The 19,625-nt window shown below is 54.3% G+C and overlaps 2 protein-coding genes across 2 annotated transcripts; one reads left to right on the top strand and one right to left on the bottom strand.

Annotated features, from left to right (window-relative positions):
• The first annotated feature begins 5,204 nt into the window (after window positions 1–5,204).
• LOC113978427 (keratinocyte proline-rich protein-like) lies at window positions 5,205–6,341 on the top strand. Its single transcript, XM_027705361.1, has 2 exons — window positions 5,205–5,747; window positions 5,796–6,341. Exons 1-2 carry the CDS (start codon window positions 5,205–5,207, stop codon window positions 6,339–6,341), a joined length of 1,089 nt encoding a protein of 362 aa, XP_027561162.1.
• A 6,819-nt stretch (window positions 6,342–13,160) lies between these two features.
• LOC113978424 (proline-rich protein 9-like) lies at window positions 13,161–14,838 on the bottom strand. Its single transcript, XM_027705358.1, has 2 exons — window positions 14,748–14,838; window positions 13,161–13,695 (listed from the first exon to the last, which is right to left on the bottom strand). The coding sequence occupies exon 2, from the start codon at window positions 13,659–13,661 to the stop codon at window positions 13,161–13,163; it is 501 nt and encodes a 166-aa protein (XP_027561159.1). The 5' UTR covers window positions 13,662–13,695; window positions 14,748–14,838.
• Window positions 14,839–19,625: the final 4,787 nt, after the last annotated feature.

Raw genomic sequence — 19,625 nt, 5'->3', positions numbered from 1 at the left:
AGAATAGAATAGAATAGAATAGAATAGAATAGAATAGAATAGAATAGTTTGGGTTGGAAGAGATCATCTCATTCCACCTCTGCCATGGGCAGGGACACCTCCCACCAGCCCAGGTTGCTCCAGCCTGGCCTGGGACAGTTCCAGGGCTGGGACAGCCCCAGTTCTCCCAGTCTGCAGCCCTGGGAGAGCAGAGGCTGCAGGGCCGGGGCAGCCAGACCGATACTGGGAGCTCAGGAACAGGTAATTATGTCCTTTGTCTCGTGAGCTGTTAATCATGATGTCCAGCCCGAAATAAAGATTGAAATAATGATGACAGACACTCTAATAAAGAGCAGATGGGGTGTGAACGACACGGCCTCGTTGAGCCACCCAGGCAAGCCCTGCCCTGACAGAGCCAGTTCAGCAGCTTCTGAATCACCAAATCCAGGAGGGCAAGAGTTCCCTCACATCACCTGCTCTGGGTACGAAGGGTCACACTCTGGGGTGGCAAAAAATCAAGGGGCATCCACGTAGTCCTGGATCACAGCAGGGAAAACTGACTCTGGCTCTCCACTGGGAAAAAAACTGATGGGGGTTTTTTTGGGAGCTCCAGGATCCTTGGAGATGTTGAGACAGTCACCTCAGTGATAAACCAGATCAAAGCAACAGCTACAGAGGTCCTTTCAGAGCTGCTGGAATGACTGCTGCCACCTCCCAGGGAATCTCTGGCTTCTGGGGACTCAGTTCCCTGCTCAGCCCTTGCCTTGTCCTTGGTGGCAGCTCCTGCCCAGGACCTGCAGGAGCTGGAGCAGCATTTTCCATCTAGGAAGGGCGGGCTCAGAGCAGCAATTTCCCTGCTTGTGGTGTCGTTCTCCCTGGAATTAGTGGCCCGGTGTGGTGTCCAAGGGAGCTGAGCTGGGCCCCAGCAGCTGAGAGAGCTCCACGTCCCCTCCGGAGCAGCCTCATCCCTGCACGTCCCTCCCGTCCCTTCCCAAAGGTCTGGGCCGGGCAGATCTCCCTGCAGGTGGCCTTTGCCTCTAAAAATAGTCTTTGTGCAATTCCCGGGGAAGGGAAAAAGCAATTACACCTCCAGTCTGGGAGAAACATTCCCTCCCTCTCCACGGGCAGAGCCCGTCGGGGCAACAACCGGAGCTTTTGTGCTGAGTTTGCTGCCCCGGAGCTGAGGTGACCTCCCCGAGCCTCCCCAGACCTGCACCCAAACCAGTGGTTGAGGTCAGGGCGGCCCCAGCTCCTGATCCCCAGACAGGGTTCAGGTCTCCCTGCCAGCCATGGAAAGTGAGGTTTGATGCTCTTTCCTCACCCCGTGTCGCAAGCCGAGGCTGCCCCGAAAAACCTCAGGTCTTGCTCAAATAAAAGCTGTGTCTCAACACTCCCAGCTCTGTCTGCCCTGATGTTCCTCCACCTGAGCCTCTCCAGGGTGCCCTGATGGATGGAGCTGACGGGGCACAATCACTTGGGAATATTGCCCAAAAATTCGGGTGCAGCTCAGGAGCTGCTGGAATCCCCCGTGTGCTCCCAAACCCAGCTGGAATCCCCCGGGTGCTCCCAAACCCCTTCCAGGCTGACAGCCACAGTCCTGGGATGCTTTGGGTTGGAAGGGACCTTAAAGTTTGTCCAGTTCCACCCCCCTGCCATGGGCAGGGACACTTTTTCCTCTCTCCCAGGTTGCTCAGAGCTCCACCCAAGGTGGCCTTGGACCCTTCCAGGGATGGGGCGACGAGAAACCCAACCCCTTGAAGGAGCCTGATCTGATTCCCTCGATCTCCCTGCTCCCAAGGGCGATATTCCAGGAGCCTATCTGGGCACCAGGGCTGCTTTGATAAACCACAGTGCTGCCTAGAAAGCAGCCAGGCAGGTTCTCCACTGCTGGAAAGTGTCCCAGTCCCTGCCCTCAGCAGAGCCACCGCTGGGATCAGCAGCAGGGGAGCAGCTGGGGAGGCCTTGGAGTCTGGGGTTGGGTTGGTTTGGGGTTTTCCCCTCTCTAGAAAAGGCTGGAGACTAAAATTAAGCCTGTGAGGGAGGCAGCAAGGCAGGGCCTGACCTGCCAGGGGGTCAGAGAGGGAGTCACACACGTGGAGACCCATCCTGGGAGACAACACACGGCCCAAAATTCAGGTGTCCTGGTCTCCAGCTGCCAAAGGGTTGCTGAGGGAGGAAGTTCCACCCCAGTGGGAGCAGCTCTGCTTCCCTTTGCTGCCCAGGAATCCCGGGTGGTGGCTGGGACCAGCTCAGCCAGCCCTGCAGCTGATAAGAGCCCCGGTGGGACGGGACAGAGACAGTCCCAAAGGCACCCAAAGGTGATGAAATTGGGCTCTGGGTGGGCCCAAGGCGCCTCTGCTGCTCAAAATAATCCTCCCAGCACAATTAAGGGCTGCTTGACCTGTGGCCTGATCCCTCCCTGAGATCTGGAGGGTGAGGGTGAGTTGTTCTCACTCAATAAATGTTTTTTCACGTGGAATAATAGTTATGGAAGTTTTTTTGTGAAAAACACCCTTTATTTCACATTGAGGTTCAGATATCCTTTCAAATGCCATCCTGGCACCTGAGTGGGACCAGTTTCCAACTCCATTTGATGGGATAAATCTTGGACACCATTAAAATCCCTTCACTTGCCACAGAGATAAACTCAGTGCCCTGTTCTGTCACACTTAGATCGGGGGAGCTGTGCCTTCTGGACCATGGAAAACAACATTAATTCAGAAATCCCAGGATTATTTCTGTTGGAAAAGACCTCCAAGATCATCAAGTCCAACCTTTGATCCATCAACATCTTGTCTTTCGCCCAGAGCACTCAGTGCCACATCCAGTCCTGCCCTGGACACCCCCAGGGCTGGGGACTCCCCCACCTCCCTGGGCAGCCCCTGCCAAGGCCTGAACACCCTTTCCAGGAGGAAATTCCTCCTGGTGATTCAAAATTATCTGTTCTGAAACGAAAGCAGAATGAAATCCATGAAGATCTTCCCGAGGAAAAGAAAAGTTCACTCATCCCTCACGAGTTTTTACACCCTAAAATCGTTTTAGGGAATTCACTGGTGAAGAGCAAAGTGAGAGAAGGACAAATGAAACCCCCTCTCTTAAACTACAAACACAGCCCAGGAATTAGTGGGGATTGGATGGTGTGAAAGGACTCTTGGATGGGATGAGGTGGCACCACAACACCCCCCCAGACCCCCAAAGTCCATATTGCAATAAATGCATCCAGCTGAGGGTCTGACCTTCATTCCCACCCCGTGTCCCGTCCAGCTGGGCTGGTCAGGGGAATAAAAGGAGCCCTGTCAGGGAGAGGTGCCTACGTGTAGGACAGGGCTGGGGAGGAAACACAGCGGGGCAGTTGTGAAACCATGAGCTCATCAGCCAGGAGGACTCATTCCCAGAAGGCAGGGCTTTGAAACCATATAAAAGTTCTCAAATCCCTTCTGCCCCGGCAGCCACTCGACTCCCTGCGACTCCCTGTCGGCCGCCTGGGTAAGTCAGAGGGCTCTGATCCCTCCCTGGGCTTCTCCCTCACGTGGGTGTCCCCTTTTTAAATGAGGGTTTCACCTGCTTTGCCTTTGAATATGCAAAAGGTTCCTGGAGAGGAGAGGGGTTGTGGGGAGGACAGGCAGCCCCTGCAGGGTAAATCCAGGCTGAGGGTGACTCTGGGGGTGGTTCAGGGCTGAATTGGACCCTTTCTGAAAGGCAGAGCAGAGGAAATTGTGCTGGTTTAAGTTCTCCTTCAGTGGCCTCCTCGAGCTCCCTCCAGGCTGATTTCCTGGGATTCTGCTGTTGAGAACAAGGATATTGTTAAAGCTCCAATTGCATGGGAGAATTCTTTGGGAAAGCAGGGATTTGGGGCATGAGGGAGCAGAGGGATGAAGGAATTCCTCCCATGCTGCCTCACTCATGGCAAGGGCAATGTATTAATTTGTTTAAAGATCTTATCAGATCCTTGTAAAAAAAATGGCAAGAGAGGGGTGTTACTGACTTATTGACCTGGAGGACGGAGAGGAGAGGAGGGAATTGGCTTTGGGGACGTGCTGAGAGGAGCAGCAACCCCAGGGGGAAGGGAGAAGGAGCTGCCACCCTCCCTCTCCTGCCCACAGCTCCGGGCTGGGGCAGGTCCTGCTCTGAGGGGGCTCCAAAATGCCCCTTTCAGGCACCACTTTTCCAGTTCTCACCTTTAATTCGTGCTTTTAAGTTGATTTTAGAGAAGCAGCAGCCCAGGCTTTGGCAAAGACTCTTCCCCAGCCCAGCTGAGCCTTCAGCAGCCACAAAACAGTTTCCCAAATTGTCAGGAGCCCAGGAGTGGCCCTGGGAGCAGAAATCCCTGCTGCTGGCTCTGATTCATGCAGGTCTCAGGTGTCATTAGTGGCCAGGACGATCCAGGGACACGGGGACACGTTATCCCTGCTCATCCTTTCCGTGGCACTTTGAAGGACTGGGCCAGAGGTCACCTCAACCCTTCCCATCACCCACAAATTCGGGATGGAACCAGAGCAGGAGGAGGAATTGAGTCTTAATACATAAAGGAAAGGCTTTTAATCCCAAGTAAAACCTGGAAACCACTGCAAAAGGGGCAAAACCCAGTGAATTATTTCACTTTTGCCAATGTAAAATATCCTCTTGGCCCCATATTTATATTTTCCAACTTTCTGACACACCGAGTACTTTAAAATGTTTGTCTTTCACTTTCGTTGTTTTTCTATTATGTTTCTCTTCCACTTTCATTGTTTTTTCTATTATTATTTTGACTTTCTGAGGCCGTTCTCTCCCAGCCAGGAGATCCGTGGTTTTGTCAGCTCCTCTCATCGATTCCCCAGGACAGAAATAAAAGGGAGTTGACACTTTGGGAAGAAGGGGGGAGGACTGTGAAGTGCAAATCAGCCGCAGGTTCAAAGGAGCGGCTCTGCCTCAGCCAGACCTGCCGGGGCTGTCCCACATCGCAGAGCAGAGAGAGGAGGGACGAGATAAGACGGGGTGGGAGCAGGAGCTGAAAGGCAGGATGACAAAGGAAGAGCAGATCGTCATTCCCTGCCTTGGGAAACCGAGGGCAAACCGGGAGAACTTCGCTCTGGTTTCTCAGAACTCGTATTTTATGACTGAACTCGTATTTTATGACTGAACTCGTATTTTATAACTGTCCCCCCCTTCTCCTGCTGCTGCCCCTCGCTCAGCACCGCAATAACGCTCTGATTTTCTTTCAGATTGTCTCGTTTCCCGCAAAGATGTCCCTGAACCAGATGCAAATCAAGCAGGAGCTCACCCTCCCCCCCGGGCTGAGCAAGGGCATCCCCAAACCGAGCCAGGAGCCCCCCGCGCCCTGCCCCGACCCCATCCCGTGCCCGCAGCAGCATCCCGAGCTCCAGGACCCCGCGCCCTGCCCGGATCCAGCCCCGGCGTGCCCAGAAAAAGCCGTGCCCTTGCCAAGCCAGGAGCCGGGCAAAGGAGAAGCCCCCGCGGTGCCCCAGTGCCCAGCCCAGGACCAGCAGCAGCAGCAGCAGCAGAGCAAGTGCCCTCCATCCTTCCCAGCCGAGGCTCTGCCGTGCCCGGAGGAGAAACCAGCCTGCCAAGAGCTGCCCGTGTCCCGCCCTGACCCGGTCCCGTGCGGGCAGGAGAGGCAGCAGTGCCAGGAGAGCCCCGTGCCAGCCCCCGGGACCCGCTCCGAGGCTGCAGCGGGTGCCCAGGAGAAGCAGCAGATCAAGGAGCTCCCCGTGCCCGTCCCTGTCCCGCTGCCCGACCCCACCCCGTGCCCCCAGGAGAAGCAGGAGGTCAAGGAGATCCCCGCGCCCGCCCCGTGCCCTCAGGAGAAGCAGGAGGTCAAGGAAACCCCTGTGCCCGTCCCTGTCCCGCTGCCCGACCCCACACCGTGCCCCCAAGAGAAACAGGAGGTCAAGGAGCTCCCCGTGCCCACCCAGTGCCCCCAAGAGAAGCAGGAGATCCAGGAGATCCCTGTGCCCACCCCGTGCCCCCAGGAGAAGCAGGAGATCAAGGAGATCCCTGTGCCCGCCCCGTGTCCCCAGGAGGTCAAGGAGACCCCTGTGCCCACCCCGTGCCCCCAGGAGATCAAGGAGACCCCTGTGCCCACCCCATGCCCCCAAGAGAAGCAGGAGATCAAGGAAACCCCTGTGCCCATCCCTGTCCCACTGCCCGACCCCACCCCGTGCCCCCAGGGGAAGCAGGAGATCCAGGAGCTCCCCGTGCCCGCCCCGTGCCCCCAGGGGAAGCAGGAGCTCCAGGACACCCCGGTGCCGGTGCCAGCTCCCTGTCCCGACCCAGAGCAGCGCTCCCTCCCCGAGAAAGCCCCTCCCGTGGAGCAGCAGCAGCTCAAACAGCCCAACCCGTGGCCTCCCGCCCAGAAGTAAAAGCGGGGCCGCCCGAGCCGAGCCCCGAGGGGGAGAAGAAGATCCCGACCCGAAAGCTCCTCTCCCGCATCTCCCGTCTCCAGAGGTCATTTCCCAGCACCTTTTGAACCGCTGCAGAGTTTCTGCGGAGAAGAAAATCGCTGTTGAGCTCCCAAGCCCCCCCCTCTCCAATTAACGCTTTGTGCTGCACTAACACCCCCCGGGATGCTTCAAGCAGGGTCCTGGTTGTGTGTTCGGCTCCCCAGCAGCCCGAATTCCTGCCCTCTCCCGGTCCCACTGGCTTTGGAAGGCCCAGGGAGACCCCAAAAATCTCCCTGGCAGCACAGGGCAGGGTTCCTCAAGCTCAGCAATAAAATTCCCCCCAGCCCAAAGCCCAGCTCTGGTTTCCCTGCCTTCCCCCCCCCCAGATTCCACCTCCCACCTGCATTTGGGGCTTCTTGCCTGTCAATAACGGGAGGTTTGGGCAGAACCTGCTGCTGAAGGGTTCTGATCACCCTCCCAACTCATGTTAGTGCTGATTGGTTTTATGCAATTAAAAAGAATCCTCCGGGCTGCAGGAAACAGGAAGGGGTTTTAGGGACAGAGGCACCTCCTCTGCCCAGGCAGGAGCCAGAGCTCACCTGGAATCTTCCAGGACGTGTGAAAGAACAGCTCCAGCTGAGAGGCTTCGTGGCAAAGCTCCAGATGATGGAATCCACTCCAGACGTGTTTTGAAAGCAGAGATTAAACCCCAGGCGTGGCTCCCCCGGGCTCCACGGGGCAGAGGAGGGAACACACTCGGGGCTTGTCTCAATGACACCCCACACGGGGTTGTTGTGGATGGATTTGCCACTTAGCCCTAATTGTTTTAGGCTGGTGTTGCATCCAGGATTCATTTCACTGTGAAAATCAGCAATAAAAGTTGCTTTGAATACCGAGGTGTGGAGGTTTTTCCTCGGCTTCTGCTCGAAAAAGGTGGGAGGGACCCTCAGCTGGCAACAGGCAGGTGTTTGTCAGGGTCAGAGCTTGGGAATTCCCAATCAGGACCTGGAAACTCGGGAATGGGTGACCCTGAGTCACAGAACCATGGGATGGTTTGGAATGGGAGGGTCCTTAAAGTCTCTCCAGTCCCCCCTGGCAGGGACACCTTCCCCTATCCCAAGTTACTCCAACCTGGCCTTGGACACTTCCAGGGATCCAGGGGCAGCCCCAGGGCCTCCCCACCCTCCCAGGGAAGAATTTATCCTCAATATCCCATCTCAACCCCCCACGTGTGTCTTTAAAGGTAATTTTTTGGCAAATAAAAGAAAAAAGATAACAAACAACACGAGTAAAGTGACAATAAAAATGTCAGGAAGCAGGTAATGAGGTTACTCGTCATTTTATTGCAGCATGTCCCAAATTCAGACCAGGATAAAGCGGCCCCATGATTTATTTATTTATTATTTTGCAGCAGAGGGTGAGCTAATCCCAGGTAATGAATTGCACCTCGTTGTAAAGCAAGAGCTCCTTGCAAGGCTGAGGAGGCGGCTGCGGAGTTTTTTGGAGCCCTTCCAGCGGCGCCAGCAGACAGGAAAAGTTGGGAAAGGAGCGTTTGGAAACCGGGAATTTGCATTTGGAAACGGGAATTTGCATCTCCCGTGCCGTCGGTGCTACTTCTGCTTGGGGCAGCACTGCTTGGGGCAGCCCTGCTGCTGCTGCTGCTGCTGGGGGAGGCTCTTCACGGGGCACTTGGCCTGGCCTTTGGGGGCCTGGCTTTGCTCCACGCCCTTGGCAGGGGCCACACACTTCTCCTGGCACTGGGGAGGGAGGAACTGCTGCTGCTTCTGCTGGTGGGACGACATCCCTGCCGAGCCTGCAAGGAAAAAACCCAAAGCTGGGTCAGGCACATCCACACACGGCTCCTTTTGGGATATCAATGGTGTCAGGAACTTCCTCAGCTCTGGCATCAAGAGGATGAGCTTTTGAGGTTAATCCTCCCATCAAAACCACTGGAAAGGACCAGCTCTGGGCAATAAATCCCTGAGGATGCTGCTCTCCGGACCCGGCGAGGCCACTTTGCTGCACCTGCCCCTTATTGAATTTTTTGGGCCCCCATCACACCCTCAGAGAGGAACTGCACCTAAAATGAGTGCCAGAGGCAAACTCCAGCCTGACAAAACCTGGCTCCAGCCTGACAGAGCCTGGCTCCAGCCTGACAAAGCTTTGCTGCAGCCTAACCAAGCCTGGCTCCAGCCTGACAGAGCCCGGCTCCAAGCAGGGAAGTGGCTGCGGAGCTGAGGAGGAGACAAACAGAGAGGGGAGGGGGTTTTTCCTTCATTCCCTCTGCTCAAAAATATGTTTTCTGGACATTTCAACCCAGAAGAAACCCCGGTTTGAAGGCAAACTCGCTCAGCTCAAGGAGAACCTCAGGGCAGGGGTTAAAACTTGTTTAAAGAGGAGCAGAAAACTGGTGAGAGCCCAGTCCAAGAAATCAGTGGAGAAAAGCCCCCTTTGGCAACAGGCACAGCCCTGCTCAGGTCAGTGAGAGCCTCAGAGCAGCAGCTGCATCTCTGGCCATTAAATTTGGGTGAACTGAGAGGATTTTATGCAGAAAAGTGGAACTCGGAGCCCTGGGAATCCAGGAGACTGAAGCGATCGGATGCAAAAGCAGCTTCCCACGGGTGCCAACTTCTGGCAGCTGATCCCCAACCCCTGCTGGTTATCCACAGGATCCTTATCGGCCTGGGGGAAATCCAGAGGGTTGGCAAGGGGGTTCTGGGCCCCAAAGAGGCAGCAAACCACTGTTGGGAACCTCGGAGAGCCTCCAAACCCCATCCCGTGGCTCTCACCCGCTGGGAGAAAAGCTGGAGCTGGGACTGGAGGGACAAAACAAGGACAAACCCTCATCCCAAAGCCCCAGAACCACCCCCTGAGCAGCCAGAGGGGCACGGGAGGACTCACCTGGTGTCTCCTGCTCTGGGAAGGAAGGAAAAGCCACTGGAGGTGAGGAGCTGCCCCGGCAGGAGGGTTTTATACCCTCCCAGCAGCTGATGACAACAGATTAACTCGATGACCAGAATCTTTCACAACCAGAACCTGCCCCGCTCACACCTCCGTGCTCCTGGACCACAGTCAAGGTCTGGGAAGGATCCCTCCTCTTCCAGCTGCGGGGGATTTGTTGTTTTTTACTGCTGGGCACACCCAGGCTGGTAATCACGGGCTAATTCATTAATAATTCCCCTCGTCCCCGTGCTGGGCACGGATCCCACGGATCCGTGGGGCTGGGACACAACTCACGTCCGCTCCGGAGGGAGCAGAACGTGTTCACAGAAAATTCAGGGGGTAATTTCCTCTGTGACCACAGCACAGATCCCCAGAATCCTGAGTGGGGTGGGGGAATCCCTGACCCAGCCCCTGTCAGGAGCAGCAGGTCCATCTTTGGCCTCCTGTGCTTCTGGATTTTGCTGTTGCCCTTCTCCAGTTTCGTCCCCCAAAAAGGGGAATAAAACACTTCATAAAGCCAAGAAATCAGAAGTCTTTCCCCTGTTTTTTTCCTTGCACTTTACTGTGGTTTTTCACTGAATTAACTTCGTTTTTAATGAATTGAATTCCTTTTTTCCAGACTCGCTGAAGTCGTGGCAGGATTTCTTTTTTTTTTTTTTTCTGAGGATGGATCCACGTTGCAGAAAAATGTGGATTCCCTGGAGATTTTTCCAGGTGAGGGATGGAGAAAATCTTTCATCTGAAGCCTTGGCTTTGCTGGAAAAGGAACCCTTGGTTGTTCCCACCAACAATCCTTGATTTTTCCCACCAACAATCCTTGGCTATTCCCACCAAAAATCCTTGATTGTTCCCATCAACAATCCTTGGCTATTCCAACCAACAATCCTTGGCTTTTCCCACTAACAACCCTTGGTTGTTTTTATCAACAGTCCTTGGTTGTTCCCACCAAAAATCCTTGGCTATTCCCACCAAAAATCCTCGGCTATTCCCACCAACAATCCTTGATTGTTCCCACCAACAATCCTTGGTTATTCCCACCAAAAATCCTTGGTTGTTCCCACCAAAAATCCTTGATTGTTCCCACCAACAACTCTTGGTTGTTTTTACCAACAACCCTTGGTTTTTCCAACCAACAATCCTTGGCTATTCCCATCAACAACCCTTGGATGTTCCCACCAAAAATCCTTGATTGTTCCCACCAAAAATCCTTGGTTGTTCCCACCAACAATCCTTGATTGTTCCCACCAAAAATCCTTGGCTGATCCCACCAACAACCTCCACCCCCCCCCCAGCTCCTGGTGCTGGACACATCCCCATCAGCTCCCTGCTCCTCTCCAAGGCTGACCAGGATGAAGTGGCACCAATTTGCTGCAAATATCCCAGGAATCTGAGCAATTCCCAGAGCTGACCAGGGCAGGGAAGTGTGTCAGAGCTTTTTGAACACCTTTTTCCCACCAGCACAGGAAACCTCGATGAGCTCAGTCCAACAGGAGCCTCCTGCCACTTCCCCTGGGGTTTCCAGAGCCTGGCTGGGATTCCTGGGCCTGCTGCAGCAGAGAAGGAGGAGGCAAAAACTTTATTTTGCCATTTTTCCTTGCACTTTACAGCAGCTTCATTTGTGATGAATTCAATTCCTTTTCCCCAAACCCTGGCTTGGACCTGCTGGAGCTGTGGCAGAACTTCCCGGGTTTATTCCGGGGGTGGAAAAATGTTGATCCCCTGGAGGTTTTTTTTCCCGAGGAAGGAGCTGAGGAAATGTTTCATCAGCTGGAGATGCTCCGAACTCAGGCCCAGGTGAGTCACCTGTGGGATGGAGCTGCACGTGACTCCCTGACCAGGACCTTTCCCGTGCCCAAAAGTGGCATCAGCAGGTCCTTGGTGAGACAGAATTCCCAAAATTCCCAGGGTTTGTGTTCTGTGGGAGGAATCAGAGGATCAAGTCCCTCTTTTCGTGCTGTTGAACCTCTCCCTGGGCCGTGTTAGGAGCAGGGTTGCCTTGTTTGCCTTCCCCAGCCCTGTTTTTTTTTCTGCCTCTCATTATTGGTGTCACCCTTTGGTGTCGACAGACGGGGCCCGAAGAGGAATCTGCTGTTAAATTCCACACGCAAGGGGCTCATTAGCGGCTCGTTTGGTAACAGCCTTCTGCACACACCTAAATATAACTCTTTTCTTCTCCAGATTAGAGATTCCCCACCCCTGCCATAATGACAGAGCTGATGGGGAGCAATTCTGCACGGCCAGAGGTTGAACCAGTCCCAGGCACGGCCCCGGGAGGACAATGGGAGCTTTATCTCCCAAATCCGGGCTTTCAAAGGGTTTCACGCCCCTCCAGACAATGGGCTCTCCTTTAGCTCCAAAGTTATAATAAATAAAGGTGTATTTAAAGCGAATTAAAATGTTATTGCGCCTGCCAGGTGTTAATGAACCCAAAATTCCAACATCTCTCTCCATCAGGGAGGTGATTCCTGCTCCTGGGTAGATAATGGACAGAGAGACAGGAGTGAGACCTTCCAAAGCCACCCAAAGGACCTGCAGGTCCTGGCAGCAAAACTGCAAAGTCGGGGCTCGGGCCTGTTTCTGAACCACAAAAAGGTTCATCTCCTGAAGCCAAATCCCCCCTTTTCCATATTTAGCCAGTGGGGATCGTGGCAAGAGTTCATCCAACCCACCACCTTTGTCTAAGTCAGAATTTTTTTAAAGGAATAATTAAAATTTCAGCGAGAAGATTCGATTCCTTCTTGCTTGAATTTGAGGCTTTGCGCTGGTTAAATTTACCTTTTAACAGTTTCCTTCTAGAATTAGAAGATAATTGCTCCAAATTAAAATGCTGTTTGCAGCAGGCACAAAAACCCTCCCCAGGCACAAAACCCTCCCCAGGCACAGCAGATTTTGAAAATGAAAACTGAGGGAAGATGTTCCCGGGCCTGAGGACGTGGAGACGAAAAGAAAGAAAGACAGAAGACACAGGATTGCCATCGATGGTCAGTTTTTATTGCTGAACACACAGACATTACAAGGGGAAGGACATAAAAGAGAAGGAAAGAGCAAAAGAGGAGGCATCTTCCACCAGCAGCTGCTGACAGCACAACCAGGGCTCAACAGCTGGGACACCAAAACCATGGCTGGACATCTTGGGCAGAAAAATCATGGCTGGACATCTTGGACAGAAAAATCATGGCTGGATATCTTGGGCAGAAAAACCATGGTTGAACAGCTTGGACATAAAAACCATGGCTCAATAATTTTTCCAGCACAGCCATGGCTGAACAACTTGGACAGAAAAACCATGACTGGATATCTTGGGCAGAAAAACCATGGCTAAATATCTTGGACAGAAAAACCACAGCTCAATAACTTTTCCAGCACAACCATGGCTGAACATCTTGGGCAGCACAACCAGGGCTCAATAATTTTCCAGCACAACCATGGCTCAACATCTTGGACAGCACAACCATGGCTCAAAAACTGGGACAGCACAACCATGGTTGAACATCTTGAACAGAAAACCCATGGCTGGACATCTTGGGCAGCACAACCATGGCTCAATAACTTTTCCAGCACAACCATGGCTCAACATCTTGGACAGAAAAACCATGGCTCAATAATTTTCCAGCACAGCCATGGCTGAACATCTTCCCAAGACACCCAACAGTCCAACATCGTCCAGCTGCAGCCACCAAAAGCAGAGGTGCTGAGGCAGCAGGAGCAGAAGCGTCACAGGAGGGAAAGGGCAGAAACACTCAGAGAGGACGTTTCCCAAGACAAAGGCCCTGGGTTGGGCAGAGCAGGAGAGGTCTCAGTCCGTGGCAGGGGGTCTGTAGCCGGGTTGTCCATTCCAGGGGTGCTCAGGGAGGATCAGCAGGGCCGGGAGCAGACGGGCTCCAGGCACACGGTGTCGCAGGACTCCACGCACTTGGTGGGGCAAACCTCCACGCAGGGGCCCTGGCAGGGCTCGGGGCACTTGGTGGGGCACTGGGGGGCACAGGGCTCGGGGCACTGGGCCGGGCACTGCGGGGCACAGACGTCCACGCACTGTGGGGCACAGGACTGGGCACACACATCCACGCACTGCGGGGCACAGGACTGGGCACAGGACTGGGGACAGACATCCACGCACTGAGGGGCACAGACATCCACGCACTGGGTGCTGCACTGGGTGGCACAGGGCTCCACGCACTGGGTGCTGCAGGAGGAGCTGCACTGGGGGGCACAGGGGGCCGGGCAGACCTCCACGCACTGCACCGGGCAGGGCTCGGGGCACACGGCCTGGCACGGCTCCACCACCCGCTTGACGCCCTTCTGCAGGCAGATGGGGGGGGGCAGGCAGGGCTGCTTGCACTGCTCGTAGTAGGACATCCTTGCCAGGGGGGGTTGGCACCGACAGGCACAGCTGGAAAGAGACGCACAAAAAAAAATCAGGATATTGAGAGTTTTTTCCCCCCCCTCCGGGCGCCGAGTCCCGGAGCTGTTTGTGGTCAGGGGGAGGAAAATATCGCCCGTGTCAGTGATTTCTGCATTCAGATTTGGGCAATTAACGCTGCCAGGTTATTCCTTCCTTTCCTGGGAGCACTCAGGAGTCATCGTTAGGGAGCCCAGGGCCATCAGCTTTAGAGAATCGCCCACAGTTAAACTTTGGAGAAGCCATGACATGAAAATAGTTCATTTCCTTGTTTTCTTAATGAAATTAGGAATTTTTCCCTGGCTGAGCTATTGGTTGTCACCTCCTCAGATCCTCACAGCCACCAGGCCACGTCCCTCTGTGAGCAGACACGGAGCTGCTGATGCTCAAAGGCCACAAACTGAGACATTATCCCATAAAACCATGGAATTGTGGAATGGTTCGGGTTGGAAGGGATCTTAAAGATCATCTCATTGCACCCTCTGCCATGGGCAGGGACACCTCCCATAGCCCAGGGTTGCAGACCCAGCCTGAGGATCCTCTGGATCGTGGAGTTGTCTCAGAATTCCCGGGCTCATCCTTTCCCGGGAGAAGGGTTGGCCCAGAGGCTGCAGCTCCTGTTCCCAGATCATTTCCTCCTCTTTTCTTCTCCCAGGTGTCTCCTGCAGCTCTGCCTGCAGGAATCCTGCAGCTTCCTCCTTCCAGATAATGCCTCTTCCCACCCATCCCTTTTGAAGTCCCCGGAGCTGCTCGGCAGCGTCCGCTCATTTATTTCATCTCCAGACTTGATGAGGCACCAAAAAATTAACCAGAGATAGAAGAGGAGGGAGGATGAGAGGCAACCACAGTTTCTGAGGAGGTGACAGAACATTTGCAAGCTACTTAAGGCAGAGCAAACTCCAAATAGGAGCGGGACATCCCCTCCCCAGCCCCGAGACAAATCCCGGAGCAGAAGCACCCGGAGCAAAGCTCAGGAGAAACATCCTCTTGACCACAACAACCAGCAGCACATCAACTCCCTGATAAACCCAAGAGAGACTCACCAGTTCACCCGTGCAGGTGAGAGGGAGGCAGGAGCCAAATGAAGTGGTGGGAGCAGCAAAAGGTGAAGCTTTTATACCACCCCGAGCGGCGTCAGCTCCGGAAACGGGGCAGCCCAGGGGGATGGACACCTGACCACTAACAACCTCCCCAGGCTCCACCTCCACATGCTCGGCGTGTTTGTCCACATCCTAATTTTTGGTGGAAACAACCCTCCTGCAGGAAGAGCATGTGATGCTGAGCAGGCTCCTCTCCCCAACCCCGGGTCAGGTGGTTCCCACCGGGAATGACGGTAATTAAAAACCAGCAGGTGAGGAATTAATTGCTTTTCAAAACTGGATTTCGTGCGAGGGGGTGTTCTCAGCCCCCTGATTTCCATAAATGTCCGCATTATACCTTTGGGTTTTTCCAGTGGTTGTTATTAGGGAAAGACGGACAATTAATTTGATTTACGATGAGAAATATCCCATCCCGGTTCTCATGGAGAGGAGCAGCTGATTCCCCCAGTGGGCCACCAGCCCTCCCACCAATTCCTGCTTCTTTGATACCTTTTCAATCAGTTCATTCACCCAACCCATGGATTAACAGCATCCATGCTTGGCCATTCCAACAGGGACACAACTGCAGTTGCCTTGAGAACCTCATCAAACCCCTCAAGGCAAAGTATCCCTCGTTTTAAAGACATTTTTCACTGCTAGAGGAGTGTAAAATGCTCCAGCTTAGGTGGGATTCAGGCCCAGGGTGCCACAATAACACACTGAAGGGTTTTTCTGGTAAAAAGTGGGCTCCACAACATGGAAAAAAATCTTTGTTTCTCCAAGATATTCTGATCCCAGAGGTGGAATGTGCTCACCAGACCCCACTTAGCCCGATGGGAGAAAAAACCCAAGCAACCAACCCAAGCCAACCCCTTCAGCATCCTGTTTACACTCCAATCAGGAGTCCAGGTGGAGAATTCCAGGAGTCCAGATGGAAAATTCCAGGAGTCAGCACCGGTTCCTTCCCCGTGCTGACATGGAAAGCCTGGAATTCCTGCCCTGGGCCCACGTGAGCTGCAGGATTCACTCCTGACGTTCTCCCAGCAGCAGCTCAGGGGTGGCTCAGCCTTTCCACAGACTCAGCCCCCCTCGTGCTGTTCCTCCTCCTCCTCCTCCTCCTCCTCCTCCTCCCCTCGAGGCTCCGCTGCCCCGGGGGGGTTTTTAGGGATGGCAGGAATGAATTGGGACTCAAGGAGTGTGGTTTGCTTGTCTCAAACATCTCATTCAGGGCCGGGGGAACACCCGTGGCTGCATCAGACAGGCTGCAAAACGAGCAGGGGCTGAATATTCAGGCAGATTAGTCTCTCCCCCACCTTCTCCTCCTCGAGCTGCTGGGTGAGGAAATCATCCTCCAGCACTTCCAGGTGCCCTCCCAGCAGCCTCCAGCAGTTGTCTGGCTGAGGAGCACCTCAAAGTCCTGCTTGAAGAGCTCCTCATGCTCTCCTTGGGCTCCAAAACCACCCCTGGGGACCAGTCCCACCCCTCCCTTCCCACAGCGAGTTGTTTTACACCCCCTTGTTACATCTGGTTGGTGAGAAATCCTCTTCTGAGAGGACACATGAATTTTTATCTGCGTTTGTGACAGGTGGGAACATCAGAGGGTTGGATTATTGCCCTTAATTGGCCCTTATTTGTGGGTCTCTATTACACTTATGAGCAATCTGGGCCTTGGACTGGTCACGTCGATGTGGGTGAGTCAGGACCCCACAGCAACATCCTTTGGTGGCCCTCGTTTGGTGGCCAGAGGTTGGTGTGGTGCTGCAGCAGAACTGCCCCCCCTGAGCACTGAATTCTGCTGCCCAGGAGCATTTTTTTCTGAAAAAACCCCATAAAACATCACCTTGTCAACACTTTTGGCTCCCGAGAATCCAGGGAGCTCTTCGTGTTTCACCACCAGGAGCTGCCAAAGGTGGAGGCACTTTTCTACCAGGGGAAAAAAAACTAAACCTATTTCATGAACTGCTGAACAATTTGCTTTAAAATAGGATCCCTCTGGGTTTTACACAGCCCTTGGGTTACCCGAGAGGCTCCTACAGGAGTTTTCCTCCTCTGTAGCATCAGCAAAGACCTCCAAGATCATCAAGTCCAACCTTTGATCCATCAACATCTTGTCCCCAGCCCAGAGCACTCAGTGCCACATCCAGGCCTTCCCTGGGCACCTCCAGGGCTGGGGACTCCCCCACCTCCCTGGGCAGCCCCTGCCAAGGCCTCAACACCCTTTCCATGGGGAAATTCCTCCTGATGTCCAACCTGACCCTCCCCTGGCACAGCTTGAGGCCGTTTCCCCTCCTCCTGTCCCTTGTTCCCTGGGAGCAGAGCCCGACCCCTTCCCGGCTCCCCCCTCCAGTCAGGGAATTCCAGAGCCAGAAGGTCCCCTCTGAGCCTCCTTTTCTCCGGGATGAGCCCCCCCAGCTCCCTCAGGAGTTCTCCAGCCCCTTCCCCATCTCCAGCCCCTCCGTGTCCCTCTTGCTGTTGTTGCCCAGGACTCACATTTCGCTCAAAAAACCCTTTCCACAGAAATCTGGGATTCTCCCCATTTCCTCAGCCCTCCCAGCCCTCCCTCCTGCACCTGCCTGCAATTAAATCCTGTAATCTGGGGCTTCCTCACACCCCACTTTCCCCTGTCACCCTTCCCCGCCGAGGGTGTGATCCAGCCCAATTCCAGCTGGGGCAGCAGATCCAGCCCAATTCCAGCTGGGGCAGGTGATCCAGCACAATTCCAGCCGGTGTCCAGCCTTCCCCTGGCTCTGGGAATAGCTGGGATGCCAGGGGGATGAGTGTGGGCTGCAGCTGGACTCACCTGAGCACCAGTGGCTCACCTGCCCCGTGCCCCGGGGGCTGTTTGCTCATGGAATGAGCTCATCCCGAACTCATCCCGAGCTCATCCCTCCCGGGGGGCCCCGACCCGGCCCCATCCACCCCTTTTCCTGTTTACTGGGGCGGGTGAGTGCTCGGGCAGGAATGATAAACGAGCACCCGGGCAATTAAACCTCGGGAAGAGGAACTGACTGTGGTCAGGGAAAAAATGCCTCAGCTCTTTTATCCTCTGCCTTCGGACTCTCTGCTTTGATATCCTGAGGGTTTTGGGAAGGAAATCCGGTTTTCCGTGGGATTTTTTTTTATTTTACTGGATAAAATAGAAAATAAAATAAAATAAAGCTGCGTTTTGATGTCTGAGGAACACCTTTCAGAGCTGGGAGCACGTTGCCTGACAGAACAAGAATTGTGATTCCACCAGGTTTTCTCACTCTGAGCTGCAGTTTTCTCCCTGTTGGAGCAGTTTCTTGGGTGTAGTTTGAACATCCAGGGGCTCGGGGAGGAGGGATCCCTGTTTTTCCCCTGATTCCCTGTTTCCCTTCCTCCAGCCCCGCCTGGAAATGAAGTTTCTGCTCTCTGCTGAGCTGAGGTGAATTAAAACCTGAATTTCTTCTGCTCATATGAAGGATTAAACATCATGCAAACACCAAGCCATGAGAAGGGGAAAAAAATCTTATCTGGGTGCCATTTTTCCCACCTACCGTCTCTTTATTCCCAGAGGGTTCTTCCATTTGATTTGGGAGCAGGAGAAAAGGAAATTGTTGCCTGCACAGAACCTTTTAAAGGAGTTCTGGGGTAAAATTAAACCTGCACGGGGAGAATTTGTGGTTTTTTTTATGCAGGTTCGTCCCAACCTGCTGAGAGAGGAGGATGGAAACAGAACTGTGGGGGTGGGATGGTTTGTGGGGGGCCAAACGTCCCCAAATCCCTTGGGTGGGATTTGTCACTTCCCACTCCCGGCTGGCTCCTCCTCCCGAGGTGAGACGGTGATAATTCCAGGGGAGTCACCGGCCCCGTGCCCCGGGGTGTCCTCAAAGCAGGAGCCGGTGGGTGCTGCCAGACGGGCACACCCTTGTCTGCCTCCCCCGCGCTCCTGGCGCTCCTCCCTCCAGCATTCCAGGAGGGATTTGCTCACCCAGACCCTGCCCTGGCCCAGCTCCCTGTCTGGAAACCTGCGGAGCACAAAAACCTGCGGAGCACAAAAACCTTCCCCCAGTGACAGGGAGGGGGTTTGGAGCCCCTGAGGATGCTCCTGGCTCCCGGGTGAACAGTTTTCCAAGGAGTTTGAGGCCGAGGAGGAAGCGATGGCAGCTTTGGAGCACTTTGGGAACCCACCTTTGGGGTTCCAGAGCCTCTTCTAACCCATGGGAGGGGGTTTCCTCGGGATGTGCAGCACCTCCTGTCCCAGCAGTGAGCTGGGATATCTGGGATATCTGGGATATCTGGGATATCTGGGATAGCAGGCACTGAGCTCTGCTCTCTGGGGACCAGGGACAGGACCCAGGGAATGGCTGGAGCTGTGTCAGGTTGGATTTTAGGGAAAGGTTCTTCCCCCAGAGGGTGGTTGGGCACTGCCACTCTGCAGATATTGGGATTTTAGGAAGATATTAAAAGGATAAACCAGGAGTGCAGGGCAACACAGAAGTGAAGGGAACACTGGGGTGGTGCCAAGACCGTTTGTTTTATTCACACGTGGAGAGGAGAAGGTGACAAAGGAACAACAAACAGGGACATTCCTCCCCCAAGATCAGCGCGAGGAGGAGTTACAGACTCTTTCTCCCGGGAAATATTCCCGGGGGCACAAAAATCACTTGGTTACATGTACAAGGAAAGGCACTTTCTTGAGGTAAATACAGCAGGAACGATGCAGAAGGAAAACTAGTGCAGGATTTTCTCCTCCCAGAGCAGGGAAAACAAGGGGGTGAGGGAGACATCCAGGGATTTACAAACCTCTTTCAGTCCTCAGCCTTTGGAGACCCCACAGGGCAGGGCAGGGTCTCCTCAGGATCCCACCTGGGAGCCCCC

This window comes from Neopelma chrysocephalum, unplaced genomic scaffold, assembly GCF_003984885.1.
Source record: "Neopelma chrysocephalum unplaced genomic scaffold, ASM398488v2 Primary Assembly neopelma1_325, whole genome shotgun sequence".
In the NCBI taxonomy this organism is placed as follows: Eukaryota; Metazoa; Chordata; class Aves; order Passeriformes; family Pipridae; genus Neopelma; species Neopelma chrysocephalum.
Note: the sequence above shows the minus strand (reverse complement) of the source record. Positions and strands in the feature narration are given on the sequence as shown.